Genomic DNA, 16,006 nt, shown 5'->3' on the forward strand with positions numbered 1-16,006 from the left:
TGGGTTTCCTCCGGGTGCTCCGGTTTCCTCCCACAGTCCAAAGATGTGCGGGTTAGGTGGATTGGCCATGCTAAATTGCCCGTAGTGTAAGGTTAATGGGGGGGATTGTTGGGATATGGGTTACGTGGGTTTAAGTAGGGTGATCATTGCTCGGCACAACATCGAGGGCCGAAGGGCCTGTTCTGTGCTGTACTGTTCTATGTTCTATAAAGGTTAATCATTAATTACCAGTGAGTGAAACATCCTACATTCAAGATTTTTTCTCTGGAAAGATGTACTCATTACCTCAGTCCTGGCAACACCTTCACTGGGAATGTGGTTAATCTTTTGAGGATTGCTCTTGCATTTTTGTATCAGAGTAGTAAGTATTGTAACAAGATTAGATTTTTCATGGGTGTGCATTTGCAAATGTTTTTCGTGTATTTCTCCAATTCAGTGTTATACCTGTGCAGGTATTCAAAATTGCACGGTCTTAAATCCACCTAAATGACAGGTGCTTTATAGTGCTAGTTTCTTGAAGTAATTCTGTCTGCAGGATTCCCCTCTCCAAATCCCTGTTGAATAATTGCAAAGGAAGAGACAGTTTATACCAACATTGATCAATTTGTTGCCACATGTAGCTAACTGGAAATCGAGATGCGACTAATTGCATATCTGATTAGTAAATGAAAATGAGTAAGAGACAATTATTGATCATGTGACCAAAATACTCATTCACAGTCTTTATGTGTGAACTTTAGCCTCATTTTGCATTTTGTTGGTAAAATGGCAAGATGAAAAAGCAGAGTATGCAAGTATTTTTGGTCGTTGTGAGTGCTTTACCTCCTTGAATACAAAATCATGCTGGGTATATGTTAACTAAATACAAATATGCAGCAATTAGGTCTTTAAAAGAGGAAAGAGGCAGTGAGGTTTAGGAAGGGAATTAATGAGTTGAGGCAGCTGAAGGTATAGCCTCCAATGGTAGAGCAATTATATTTGAGGATGAGCAAGAGACCACAATAAGAGCACATTTTTGGTCTTAATATTTCCTTATGTGGTTTGGTGTCAAATGTTGTTTGACAACTTTCCTGGAAAGCACCTCGAGATGTTGTATTATACGAACATAAAAATTAGGAGCAGCAGTAGACCATTCGGCCCCTTCAGGCTGCTCCACCATTCAATAAGATCATGGCTGATCGGATTGTGGTCTCAACACATTTCAACTACCCCCAATAATCTTTGTCTCCCTTCAAGATCTATCCTTATTCATGACCCAATCTCCACCACTCTCTGGGTAAGAGAGTTCCTAAGACTCATGACTGAGAAAATAATTTCTCCCCATCTCTGTCTTAAATAGGAGACCCCTTATTTTTAAACTGTGCACCCTAGTTCTAGTCTTCCCAAGAGGAAATATCCTTTCAGCATCCACCCTCTCAAGTCCCCTCAGGATCTTATGTTTCAATAAGATTACCTCTCAATCTTCTAAACTTCAATGATGCAGGCCCGACGTGTCAAATCTTTCCTCATAAGGTAAACCCACCCCCCAACCCAGATATCAGTGGTATAAGTGAGTCTTCTCAGAACTGTTTCTAATGCATTTATATCCTTTCTTAAATAGGGGGACTAAAACTATACACAGTACTCCAGATAGTCTCAACAGCTGTACAACTGCAGCAAAAAAATCCCTACTTTTATACTCCATTACCCTTTAATAAACAACATTCCACTTTCCTTTTTAATCATTTGACGTACCTGCGTAACTTTTGTGATGCATGCACTAGGACACACACATCCCTCTGTTATTCAGAGTTCTCTAATCTCTTTCTGTTGAAAAAATATGCTGCTTTTTTATTCTTCCTGCCAAAGTGGACAAGTTCATATTTTCCTACATCTGCCACTCACTTAACCCATCTATATCCATTTGCAGGCTCCTTAAGTTCATTTCACAACTGAACATCCTACTATCTTTGTGTCACCAACAAATTTAGCAACTAAATCTTCAGTTGCTTCATCCAAGTCATTGATAAAATGTAAATAGTTGAAGTCCCAGCACTGTACCCTGGGGCACTCCATTTGTTATGTCCTGCAAACTGGAAAAGATCCATTTATGCCGACTCTTGGTTCTTGTTAGCTAACCAATCCTCTATCCATGCTAATGTGTTATCCCCTAATCCATGAGCACCTATTTTGCATAGCAAACTTTGACGTGGCATCTTGTCAAATACCTTCTGGAAACCTAAGTGCAGTACGGCCACAGGTTCCCCTTTATCTATGTTCCTTGTTACTTCCTTAAAGAACTCCAATAAATTCAACAAACATAATTTCCCAATTCAATCCATGTTGACTCTGCTTGATGGCATTGAGGTTTTCAAAGTGCCCCACTATAACCTCTTTACTAATAGATTCCAGCAATTTCCCAACAACAGATGTTAACTGGTCTGCAGTTTACAGCTTTCTGTCTCCTTCCTTGATTAGAGAAATCACATTCACTATTTCCAATCTGATGGGGCCTTCCCTGAATCTGGGGAATGTAGGGAAATTAAAATCAATGCATGTATTATTCCTGCAGTCCCTGCAGGAATTAAGACCCTGCAATGAAGTTCATCAGAACCTGAGGGCTTGTTAGATTTTAGTTCTAATAATTTTCTCAGTATATTTTCCCTGATGATTGCAATTGTTTTAGGTTCCTCGTTCCTTCCTTGTCACCTCTGGTTCACAGTTGAGGCTCGGAACTCTATGCGGGCAGAACTTATGCTCCTGGGGTCTTTGATTCTGGGGGAAGCTCTGCTGCTAGCCTGTCGAATGCCTGAATGGCACACGGTGGTGGGCTTTCTCAAAAAGACATTGGTGCCTGAGACCCCACACCCTCTTCAAGATTCTGCCCCAGAAGTAACAGTGTGAGGGAAGGAAAGGGAGCTATTGTTGGAGATGCTGTGAGTACGATCAGATGGTTAAAAGTGGAACCAAGTGAGACAATCCCACTGATCCAGAGAACAGAGATGTTAGAGGAGGTTTGTGTTATTGACCATGCCAAAGGCTGCAGAGAGGTTGACAAGGAATAATGCACCATGATCACAGTAAGCTCAATGTTCAGATTTACATACCATGGAAGCTTAAGTTTTTTTACATTTTGTATTGCATCAATTGGATAAAGCACAAAAGGGTTATATAATGGCAGGACAGCTCCAACCTGTGTTTTTACGAATTATGCTGAACATTGAGTTCGTAGGCGGTGTATGATATTTCAACAATCAGGATTGGGAACATAAATGAATGACTACAGAAGTTCTGAAAGAAAGAAATGGTGTGGGATGTGGCAGAAGTCATGATTCATGCCACACAAAAGTTCCAGAAACTAAAAAGTGCATTAAAAAGTAGAATCTTTAAGATAATAATCTTAGAATTAAACAGATCAAGATAACAAAATAGAAAGTACACTTAGACCATAAGACATAGAAGCAGGATTAGGTCATTCGGCCCATCGAGTCTGCTCCACCATTCAATCATGACTGACATTTTTCTCATCTCCCATTCTCCTGCCTTCTCCCCATAACCCCTGATCCCCTTATTAGTCAAGAACCTATCTATCTCTGTCTTAAAGACACTCAGTGATTTGGCCTCCACAGCCTTCTGCGGCAAAGAGTTCCACAGCTTCACCACCCTTGACTGAAAAAATTCCTCCTCATCTCAGTTTTAAAGGATTGTCCCTTTAGTCTGAGATTGTGTCCTCTGGTTCTAGTTTTTCCTACAAATGGAAACTTCTACTCTGTCAGATTACTACCAGTGTAATGAATGAATATGTATCCCTACATATTGCTTGAACAAATTTGTTATGCAAAGATAAATGCAGAAATATTTAATAACTTGTAAAGTCACAGTACAAGCAATAATACAAGCCAAAGCAGACAGGTTACTGATTATAGGTAACCAAAGAATTAAACTAGACTCTAACCATACAGAATGTAACAAGCATGAATATTTATCTGAACTACATCAAACAAAACAATTCATCTGTATGCAAAAATGGTAAGTTGCTCCTTTCCTTTCACTGTTCATCAGGGCTTGGCTGAGAGGCTGTACAAATGCCCTGCATGCAGGGTTCAGTGCCTCTCCCTCCCAAGTGCAAATGCAACCCAGGGTGATTCACTCTCAAATTTACCCACTCCACTATTGGGTGAAGCCTAACTTTTGTTTAGCATCACCTAATGGCCTGGTGACATCTGGAGCTCTTTGTGTGTGTGTGTGTGTGTGTGCAAATTCATGAACTCCATATCACAGTGAATTAATACAATGATTTTTAGATTTAAAAACAAGGGTTGGAGATTGTTGCCGCGCAACTGTTCTGCTCCCTGAAACAAAAACTATTCACTATTTCTATTAGTTTACAGATTCCTGAGATTTAATTTTAGAATGTTTCTTGCGCTTCTTTGATTTCTGTTCCATTATTGAAGCATTATCTGGGTCTGGCGGAACTTCTTCGCTGACATGTGCTTTTGTTTTCTTAGTCTTTTTTCGCCTTTTCCTTGCCAGCTCGATAGTCTCTCCGGTGTGTTTTTTCTTTTTCCTGATTTTGTTCCTCTTTCTTCTTGTTGGACCTAGGTGTCCCTCATTCTGTGTGATATTACTGTGCATAAACAACAGAGGGCTCTGTTGGGTTTTATACTCTGGGGCACTAATTGCTACCGACTGGGCTGCAAATCCTCTTGGAAAATCCTCTTCAACACCTTCAGTAAAGGTTTTGGGACAATGGGTGGTTCGATGGTGACGCTTTGCTTTGCGTTTTGCCGCCCCTCTGTTTCTTGTGAACTCTCTTCCCTCTTGTTCCATCCTTTTTTTCTTCAGCGCTTCTCTCTTCATTTTTTTCTTTGCTTTCTTGGTAAAGGAATCTTCACTTGCACACTTCCCTGTGCGCAATCTCGGAGTCAGAAATCTGGTTTCCAGAAACCCAGCTTCTTGGAGTGCTGCAGGAAGAAGTTAAATGAATGTTTAAAAAACTAGTATTATGATCATATCAAAATTAAAATGTGAAAGATGAAGGTTACAGGCATAGAATGTAACTATCACATTTTCTTTGATGCATCCAAACTAGTTCAAGAATACATATTCCAATAAATGCAGTTTACTACTGCCATTATTTTTTTAAAAATGTCCTGAGATGGGGGTGACACTCACTCTCATGGCCCGGCCCTAGTTGTCTTGTGAGTATGTTAGACACAGAGGGCATGATTTAACCGCCGTGTTGTGCCTGGCGCGGATCTGAGCGTGCCGGTTAAATAGCAGGATAGGCCAAAATCATGGTTTGTGCTGGGCATGAATCAGTTTGCTATCTAACTGGTCTGCTCCCGATGGAAAGTTCCAGATCACACCTAAATATGGTGAGCATGTCGTTAACCCTCATTTGCATTAATTTCCATATTATTAGCAAGATTGAAGTCAAATGCAACGGCCTCCTGGGAATTAACTGGCTCCCCAGCGAGAAATCATGCGGCCGTTGTTTAGTAATCCTTTTGTGAAGCCTGTGCAATGGCTGCTGAGGGGATGTGAGTAGGCATTTCCATTTTCTGGCCTGTGGCTCAAGGGCACCGGAGCTGCTGGCCCAGTGTTCCGAGTGTGCTGAGAGGGGGAGGGTGGGTGCTTTCGTCTGTGAGGTCTTCAAGCCATCTTTAAATATTGTGGAGACCCATAATAGGGTACAACTATAGCTGCAGCCTGTCTGTCTTACCAAAAATGTCCAGAAATGTGTCCTGTTCTTGGTTTTATGCTGGAGGTTACTTTAACTCCCTTTGACAGTGAGCAGCCTCAAGCTTCACAGCTGAAGACCATCGCTATTGAGGAATTGGCCTGGTTAGTTGTGAGAGCACTTCACAGCTCCAGGTTGTATTTGCTGCTTGCTCCTGCTGGTGACTGCAGATGCCTGGAGGCTGCTGTTGCTGTTTCCTTTTTTGTAGCCGGAAAGAAGAACAATTTTTTCTAAGATACCTCGGTCCTGGAACACGGGGCAGAGGGGAAAATAAGAGTCCAGAATGCACTCCGGTTTGAAGCCAGAAGATACTGCGGGACCTGGTGCGTGACATTGTTCCAAATGAGCCACTAGCTAATACCATTGAAAAAACTCTTTCGCCAATTGCTGATGTTTTACTTTCAGGTGTGGTGAACGCTGCATGTAACTGTACATCACTGTGGCTTAAACACACTGGAAGTCAAGGATGTTCAGCTGCACCTTGAGTGCCAGCGGAATATGTGGATGCCAGGATTTGGTTCTGGTGTGAGATTGGCCTGTGTGGGAGGGCCTCCACAGCTGCTTAGAGAATGGCTCTGATATGTGGAACAGGTTACACATTGATGGACAGATCATTTCTACGACAAAGGTCTGGACATGATAACACATTCTCAGGCTTATCCTCCGTTACTGTTAAGGAGCCTGTGAAGGGTGATACCGTGTGTTTATTTTCTTTGTGCAAATGAGCTGATAGAGCTTTGCACATTTGGCACGGTGGCATTTCCTTGTTGTTTAAAAGTTAGTATGATATGTGTAATGTTACATAGTTTATTTTCAAATCTTTGTTACTGTTGACCATTTAATTAAAAAAAATTCTCAAGTGCCTTCTCATGAGTACACGTGCCATGTCTCAATTGACCCAGTGTTATGTTATTTCTTGTAGGCGCAAAGAGAAAGGATCAGTAGTAAAAATTAATGGAGTAAAGATGCAGGGGTGTCATGTATCAGAGTAACACCATTGGCTGGTGTAACGCATGTGTTCAGTAATGATCTAATTGGAGCATTTCACCATTGAACTCCGTTGGAGCAGCATCTTGTGAATAAACCCCTTGCACTATGTTTTTTCCCATAAATTTAGAGTACCCAATTAATTTTTTTCCAATTAAGGGACAATTTAGCGCGGCCAATCCAACCTACCCTGCAAATCTTTGGGTTGTGGGGGTGAGACTCAGGCAGACACGGGGAGAATGTGCAAACTCCACACGGACAGTGAACAGGGGATGGGATAGAACCCGGGTCCCCAGTGCCGGGAGGCAGCAGTGCTACCCACGGTGCCATCGTGCCGCCACATCCTTGCACTATGTTATACGAACTTGGCACATGCCACCTCTGATTCTCTCTCTTTGCGGCTACAAGAACACAACACTGGGTCAATTAAGATTTTCACTATTGAGATCCATAGAGTGTTGTTGGGTAAGGCACTGATTTAAGATAAGTAACGGTCCATAAGAATTAGGACCAGAAATAGGCCATCTGGCCCCTCGAGCCTGCTCCACCATTTAATAGGACCATGGCTGATCGTTTTGTGGACTCAGCTCAAATTACCTGCCCGCTCACCATAACCCTCAATTCCTTTACTGTTCAAAACTCTCTTTGCCTTATAAACATTCAACTAGGTACCTCAACTGCTACCTCAATGGTAGCACAGTGGTTAGCACAATTGCCTCATAGCTCCATGGTCCCAGGTTTGATTCCCGGCTTGGGTCACTGTCTGTGCGAAGTCTGCACGTTCTCCCTGTATCTGCGTGGGTTTCCTCCGGGTGATCCGGTTTCCTCCCACAGTCCAAAGATGTGCAGGTTAGGTGGATTGGCCATTATAAATTGCCCTTAGTGTCCAAAAAGGTTAGGTGGGGTTACTAGGTTCTGGGGACAGGGTGGAGGCATGCGCTTAAGTAGGGTGTTCTTGCCAGGAGCTGGTGCAGACTTGATAGGCCGAATGGCCTCCTTCTGCACTGTAAATTCTATGATTCACTGGGTAGGGAATTCCATAGATTTACAACCCTTTGGTGAAGAAGTTCCCCCTCAACTCGGTCCTAAATCTGCTTCCACTTATTTTGAGTATATGCCCCCTAGTTCTAGTTTCATCCACCAGTGGAAACAACCTCTCTCTTTCTATCTTAACTATTCCCTTCATAATTTTATATGTTTCTATACAATTCCCACCTCATTCTTCTAAATTCCAAAGAGTATAGACCCAGTCTACTTAGTCTCTCCTCATAAGCTAATCCTCTCAACTCCGGAATCAACCTAGTGAATCCCCTCTGCACCCTCTCCAATGTCAGTACATCCTTTCTCAAGGAGTCCAAAACTGTACACAGTACTCCAGGTGTGGCTTCACCAGCACCCTACACAGCCGCAATATAACCTCCATGTTTTTAAACTCCATCCTTCTGGCAATGAAGGACAAAATTCCATTTGTCTTCCTAATTAACTGCTGCACCTGTAAACCAACTTTTTGTAATTCATGCACAAGGACACCCAGGTCCCTCTGCACAGCAGCATGCTGCCATTCTTTACCATTTAAGTAATAGTTCATTTTGCTGTTATTCCTACCAAAATGGATGACCTCATTTACCAACATTGTACTCCATCTGCCAGACCCTTGCCCACTCACTTAAACTATCTATATCCTTCTGCAGACTTTCAGTGTTCTCTGCACACTTTACTCTACCACTTATCTTAGTGTCTTCTGCGATCTTTGGCACATTACACTTGGTCCCCAACTCCAAATCATCTTTGAAATTGTAAACAATTGTGGTCCCAACACTGATCGCTGAGGGACACTACGAGCCACTGATTGCCAACTAGAAAAACACTCATTTATCCTCACTCTCTGCTTGTCTGTTAGTTAACCAATCCTCTATCCATGCCAATTCATTACCCGTAAGGCAGTGCACCCTTATCTTACTTAATAGCCTTTTGTGCGGCACCTTGTCGAATGCCTTCTGGTAATCTAGACACTCCAGATCCACCAGTTCTCCGTTGTCCACTGCGCTTGTAATGTCCTCAAAGAATTCCAATAAATCGGGTAAACATGACCTGCCTTTCATGAACCCATGCTGTGTCTGCCAAAGAGGACAATTTCTATCCAGATGTCTGCTATTCCTTCCTTGATCATAGATTCGAGCATTTTCCCCACTACAGAAGTTAAGCTAACTGGCCTATAGTTACCCGCCTTTTGTTTACCTCCTTTTTTGGTGTCACATTTGCTGTTTTACAATCTGCCGGATCCGCCCCAGAGTCCAGCGAATTTTGGCAAATTACCACGAGCACATTTGCTATTTCCCCTGCCATCTCTTTTAGTACCCTGGGGTGCATTCCATCAGGACCAGGAGACTTGTCTACCTTTAGCCCCATTAGCTTGCCCAACACTACCTCCTTAGTGATAATGATCATTTTTAGATCCTCACCTGCCATAGTCTCCTTGCCATCAATTATTGGCATGTTATTTGTGTCAAAAGCAGCAATGGAGACATGAGGAAAAACTTTTTCACGCAGCAAGTGTTTGGAATTTAGAATATGCTGTCTTGAGTGCACGGTAGAGGCACATTCAATCGAGGCATTTAAGAGGGAATCGGATTATTATCTGAAAAGGAAGAATCTGCAGGGCTATGGGGGAAAGGCCAGGAAAGCAGATAAGATGGCCAAATAGCCTCCTCTGTGCTGCAATCATTCTGTGAAGGGTATCAACAGTCACCCTTTCATACATTTCCTCCACCGTGGCCCCTTTTTATATCACTCTTGAGCTGGTTGGTTTGCAGTCCTGTGACAGTAGCCTGCTCCTCAGATTATCCCCCATACAGCCACGCAGTTTAGATTGGAGACTGAACTTGCGTGCCTTCATTTCACAGAGCTCTTTATTAAAATACGCTTTACAAATAAAGAATTCTTGACTGAATAATTACGGAAATCGTGCCGGTTATATTTCCAGCATTAAACAGGACTAACCTTCAACCCTCTTCTTTATCCTCCGCTCCCTCATTTGTATGTCACGCTTTGTATCATAGTGATACACAAATGGTGATGTCGGAAAGGTATGATTATGCATCCATTTGCCTGAACATTCCTGAAAATCACCAAAACATTGTATAAAGACAAACATACCCTATCTGGGAGATGCAAAAATATCTGATGGTTAGCCTTTCGCTCTCCCCATCCACCAGTGTCAGTGTATTAGAAGTTATCAGTAATCAGCACCTAAATTTCAGAGCTGCAAACAGGCAGCAACATCTGAATAAACATATTCTGATACGGAATTTCCTAAAGAGTAACATTTCAGATTGTACTTTTGAGTTCACTGGATTTTTGGCAAGCATCTAAAATATAATTTTATAGTCACTGGGTTTGTTTTTAATTACATTGTACAAAAGTGCATTATGTTAGGGTCTTTCCTGTTTGTTCTTGTTTATTCTGTTTTTGTTCCCTTATTTTCCCTTTCTCTTATTTTTGCCATTACATTTTTGATCCATGGATGATTTACGGATATGTGTCTTTAAGGCTGCCTGCTATTTTAATTCAAGCAGAAGGAAGCTGTGGCCTGTACCTTTAACTCAAACAGCAGGATCCAGAAGGCTGTGCTGATTGGAGATTGGCTGGCCTCAGTGATGACTCAGTTTGATTGATGTAGCTGGTGGCCAATCAATTGGCCCAAAAAGTTGTGATCTGCCTGGTAACAGGTGGTGAATCGATCTGCCACTGAAATGGTTCCTGGAACATAGAACAGTACAGCACAGAACAGGCCCTTCGGCCCTCGATGTTGTGCTGAGCATTGTCCGAAACCAAGATCAAGCTATCCCATTCCCTGTCATTCTGGTGTGCTCCATGTGCCTATCCAATAACCGCTTCAAAGTTCCTAAAGTGTCCGACTCCACTATCACAGCAAGCAGTCCATTCCACACCCTAACCACTCTCCGAGTAAAGAACCTACTTCGGACATCCCTCCTATATCTCCGATCCTGAATCTTATAGTTATGCCCCCTTGTAACAGCTACATCCAGCCGAGGAAATAGTCTCTGAACGTCCACACTATCTATCCCCCTCATCATCTTATAAACCTCTATTAAGTCGCCTCTCACCCTCCTCCGCTCCAAAGAGCCTTAGCTCCCTCAACCTTTCCTCATAAGACCTATCCTGCAAACCAGGCAGCATCCTGGTAAAACTCCTTTGCACCCTTTCCAATGCTTCCACATCCTTCCTATAATGTGACCAGAACTGCACACAATACTCCAAATGTGGTCTCACCAGGGTCATGTATAGTTGCAGCATAACCCTGCGGCTTTTAATCTGTGTTAATAAACACTAACACACTATAAGCTTTTTTCACTGCTCTATCCACTTGAGTGGCAACCTTCAGAGATCTGTGGACATTAACCCCAAGATCTCTCTGTTCCTCCACATTCCTCAGAACCCTGCCATTGACCCTGTAATCCGCATTCAGATTTTTTCTACCAAAATGAATCACCTCGCACTTATCAGGGTTAAACTCCATCTGCCATTGTTTGGCCCAGCTCTGCATCCTATCAATGACTCTTTGCAGACTATAACAGCCCTCCACCTCATCCACTACTCCACCAATCTTGGTGTCATCAGCAAATTTACTGACCCACCCTTCAGCCCCCTCCTCCAAGTCATTGATAAAAATCACGAATAGCAGAGGACCCAGCACTGATCCCTGTGGTACACTACTGGTAACTGGTCTCCAGTCTGAAAATTTTCCATCCACCACCACCCTCTGTCTTCTTTGTGATAGCCAGTTACTTATCCAATTGGCCAAATTTCCCTCTATCCCACACCTTACTTTCTTCATGAGCCGACCATGGAGAACCTTATCAAACGCCTTACTAAAATCCATGTATACGACATCAACTGCTCTACCTTCATCTACACCCTTAGTTACCTCCTCAAAGAATTCAATCAAATTTGTGAGGCAAGACTTACCCTTCACGAATCCGTGTTGGCTAGCCTGGATTAAGCTGCATCTTTCCAAATGGTCATAAATTCTATCCTTCAGGACCTTTTCCATTAACTTACCGACCACCGAAATAGGACTAACTGGCCTATAATTACCAGGGTCATTCCTATTCCCTTTCTTGAACAGAGGAACAACATTCGCCACTCTCCAGTCCTCTGGCACTAGCCCCGTGGACAGTGAGGACCGAAAGATCAAAGCCAAAGGCTCTGCAATCTCATCCCTTGCCACCCAAAGAAGCCTAGGATATATCCCATCTGGGCCAGGGGACTTGTCGACCCTCAGGTTTTAAAAAATTGCTAATACATCCTTCCTCAGAACATCTACCTCCTCCAGCCTACCCGCCTGTATCACACTCTCATCCTCAAAAACATGGCCCCTCTCCTTGGTGAACACTAAAGAAAAGTATTCATTCAATGCCTCTCCTATTTCTTCTGACTCCATGCACAAGTTCCCACTACTGTCCTGACCGGCCCTACCCTCACCCTGGTAATTCTTTTATTTCTCTCTATGAGTAATAAGTCTTGGGGTTTTCCTTGATCCGACCCGCCAAGGACTTCTCGTGCCCCCTCTTAGCTCTCCTAAGCCCATTTTTTAAGCGCATTCCTTGCTACCTTGTAACCCTGTTTGAACCTTGTTTTCTCATCCTTACATACTCTTCCTTTTACCTCTTGACAAGACATTCAACCTCTTTTGTGAACCATGGTTCCCTCACACGGCCATTTCCTCCCTGCCTGACAGGGACATACCTATCAAGGACACGCAGTATTTGTTCCTTGAACAAGCTCCACTTTTCATTTGTACCTTTCCCTGACAGTTTCTGTTCCCATCTTATGCTCCCTAATTCTTCCCTGATCGCATCATAGTTACCCCTCCCCCAATTATAAACCTTTCCCTGCCGTATGGCTCTATCCTCTCCATTGCAATAGTAAAAGACACCGAATTGTGGTCACTATCTCCAAAGTGCTCTCCCACAAACAAATCTAACACTTGGCCCAGTTCATTACCCAGTACCAAATCCAATGTGGAACCCCCTCTTGTCGGCCTATCCACATATTGTGTCAGGAAACCCTCTTGCACACACTGTACAAAAACTGCCCCATCCGAACTGTTCGACCTATAGAGGTTCCAATCAATATTTGGAAAGTTAAAGTCACCCATGACAACTACCCTGAGACCTCCACACCTATCCATAATCTGTTTGCAATTTCTTCCTCCACATCTCTATTACTATTTGGGGGCCTATATAAAACTACTAACAATGTGACCGCTCTTTTCCTATTTCTAACTTCAGCCCATATTACCTCAGTAGGCAGATCCCCTTCGAACTGCCTTTCTGCAGCCGTTAAACTATCCTTGATTAACAATGCTACTCCTCCACCTCTTTTACCACCTTCCCTACTCTTACTGAAACATCTATACCCTGGAATATCCAACAACCATTCCTGTCCCTGTTCTAACCATGTCTCCGTAATGGCCACAACAGCGTAGTCCCAAGTACCAATCCCCACTCCAAGTGACCCAATCCACGGTTCAGAGACCCAAGGAGCTTTCAGTTTAGTTTTGGATTGGATTTATTTTGTGACGTGTACCACAAGTACTTTTGGCAGCTAAGAGGGAAGACTCACTCTCTTTCTACTCGTTTTTCTTCAGAAAGCCAGTGTTTCTGGTCTGCCAGAAAGCCTGGATGAATCGGTTTACATTAGAAGCATTACAGGCTGTGCAAGAAAGGTTCAGAATCAGATCACTCTCTTCAGAAATAGCCAGCTAATTCTCACCAAAAGACCAGTGTGAGAACCAATTCTCTGTAGAAAAGGCTGGTGTGAATTCTTTCTCCAGTGGAAGCAAAGCTTAATGTGAAGCAAGAGGCCTCTCTAGGGGAAACTGAAAGTAATATGGCTAAACTGCAAGGAAGATCATTGCAGACTGGGCATCAGAGACTTTAATCCACAAGCATGCTGCAAAGAAAGCATTCTGCAAACCACCATTTGAAGGAAAGACTCTTACTTTTTGATTTTCACCTGAATTATTTCAACCCCTCCTCCTCTGTGTTTATATCTTGTGTGCGGGTCGAGGGCGAGACAGTTAAAGGGGGTAGTAGATTATCCTTGTTGTTATTCAGTTGCATTTACTGCATATTTCACAACTATCCTTGTTATAAATAAACAGTAATTGTGTTTCAACTTACGACCGTGGTGACTAATTATTAGGCAGGCAAGGGCCAAAGATTTGGGGAATTTTTACCAGAATTATTGGTTAATTCACTTGCGTTGTGACTCCGGGGCATGTGGGACTGGAAATGACCAGGCACTTGTCCAGGGCGGCGTAACAATTACACATGAAGCATTTAAATTGGGATTTTAGATAATTCAATGTTTGAAGCTTACGTAGCCAAAATGTCCACTTCTTGCGCAGTTGTAGCAATATGTAGACTTCTTTCCAATAGACTGGGGACATCCATTTACAATTGATCCTTGGTGGATCTGAAACATGGAAAGTGACAATTTGTGAACAATCTGAAGAATCAATTAGAAATACTTAATCAAAATATCTGCAAACGAAAGGTATTTAAACAATTAAAATAATGTCACACTAAAATAATTGTATTTTTGGGCTCGTCTACATGAGAACTATTTTTCCATTTTGGTCAGCCAGCATCATCGGGTTAAGTATATCATGATGATCGGATGCCGCACAAGACTCCTTTAACATCAACAAGTCCTAACCCCAATTTTGAAACTAGCTTCACAAATCGGACAGCCTTATTAAATGGATGTTAGCTTGTTGTCAACACAGCATGCGATCCTCTGTTGTGTTTTGTAAATACTTGAAGCAGAGGAAGATGCAAGGCTACAAGGAAACTGTAGGCAGTTTGATTCACATTGATTGAGCCAGCACACAGGGCTGAATGGCTCATCTCTGAGTTATAAACCTTAATGGTTCTAATGCTTATTTTAAAAGGGGCCATATTTCAGGGATAAGTGCCAGGATTGAAACACTTTTGAAGTTAAACATGTATAATTTTCTCCCCTCCACCAAATTGGTTGTTAAAATTTCAGTTCCATTTCAGTAATAAGAGCAAAACAAATTTGGGCAGAGACTGAACACCTTTCTGAACATAAAATGGTTGATTATCTGCAAACCAAATTGTTACCAAGATATGCAGTAGGGGAATTCCTGCTAGACTATATGATTGGTATATCTACTACTTTAAATAACCTGACTACAAAGCTCTATAGAGTTGTGTACCACTACTTGTATTAGTGCAAGTGATTACTCAGGTATATGAAGCACAGTGGTTAGCACCAGGGACCTGGGTTCGATTTTCGGCTTGGGTCACTGCCTGTGCGGAGTCTGCACGTTCTCCCCGTGTCTGCGGGGTTTCCTCCGGGTGCTCCGGTTTCCTCCCACAAGTCCTGAAAGACGTGCTTGTCAGGCGAATTGGATAATCTGAATTCTCCCTCTGGGTACCCGAACAGGTGCTGGAGTGTGGCGACTAGGGGATTTTCACAGTAATGCCATTGCAGTGTTAATGTAAGCCTACTTGTGACACTTTTAAAGATTCTTATTATATTACCTCTTCTTGATCAGAAAGCAGTGAACAAATCTGTATTCACCTCTTACTTAATTTCTTTCAGTGGGATTGTGTCAAGAGTTGGTGATTGTTTTATGCTTTAGCAATCAAATTGCAACTTCTCTTTAAATTCAGTACTCTCAATTCCACATAACCAGTAGTCAAAACATTGAAAGCACTTCACCATACCATCCAAGCAGTTTCATATCGATAAGTTGACTGAATTACTGGGCAACCATCTTCAGCTGCTTCATCAATGACCTTCCCTTCCTCATAAAATCAGAAGTGGGAACGTTCACGGATGTTTGCACAAAGTTCAGCACCATTTGCAACTCCTCAGACACTGAAGCAGTCCATGTCCTCGTAAAACAAGACCTGGACAATATTCAGTCTTGGGCTTATAAGTGGCAAGTAACATTTACGCCACACAAGTGCCAGCCAATGACTATCACTGACAACAGAATTTAACCATCTCCCCATGACATTTGACAGTATTACCATAGCTGAATCCCCCACTATCAACATTCTGGGGGTTCATCATTGACCAGAAACTGAACGAGATCAGCCATATAAATATTGTAGCTACAAGAGCAGGGCAAAGGCTGAGGTTTTACGGCAAATAAGTCACCTGACTTCCCAATGCCTGCCCACTATCTACAACAGGGTTTTACAAAGTACAGGTCGTAAACCGTGGGTGGATGTC

General features: G+C 42.6%; 1 protein-coding gene across 1 annotated transcript in view; it reads right to left on the reverse strand.

Annotated features, from left to right (window-relative positions):
* Window positions 1-3,823: 3,823 nt before the first annotated feature.
* zcchc7 (zinc finger, CCHC domain containing 7) overlaps window positions 3,824-16,006 on the reverse strand; it is a 328,093-nt gene continuing 315,910 nt past the window's right edge. The window contains exons 8-10 of the mRNA XM_038804545.1: window positions 14,117-14,212; window positions 9,710-9,827; window positions 3,824-4,943 (exon numbers count right to left, since the gene is read on the reverse strand). Of these exons, the coding sequence (XP_038660473.1) occupies window positions 4,360-4,943; window positions 9,710-9,827; window positions 14,117-14,212 (798 nt within the window). The 3' untranslated portion in view covers window positions 3,824-4,359. The remainder of the gene's footprint in view (window positions 4,944-9,709; window positions 9,828-14,116; window positions 14,213-16,006) is intronic.

The sequence above is a fragment of the Scyliorhinus canicula genome, chromosome 8 (assembly GCF_902713615.1).
Source record: "Scyliorhinus canicula chromosome 8, sScyCan1.1, whole genome shotgun sequence".
Lineage (NCBI taxonomy): Eukaryota > Metazoa > Chordata > Chondrichthyes > Carcharhiniformes > Scyliorhinidae > Scyliorhinus > Scyliorhinus canicula.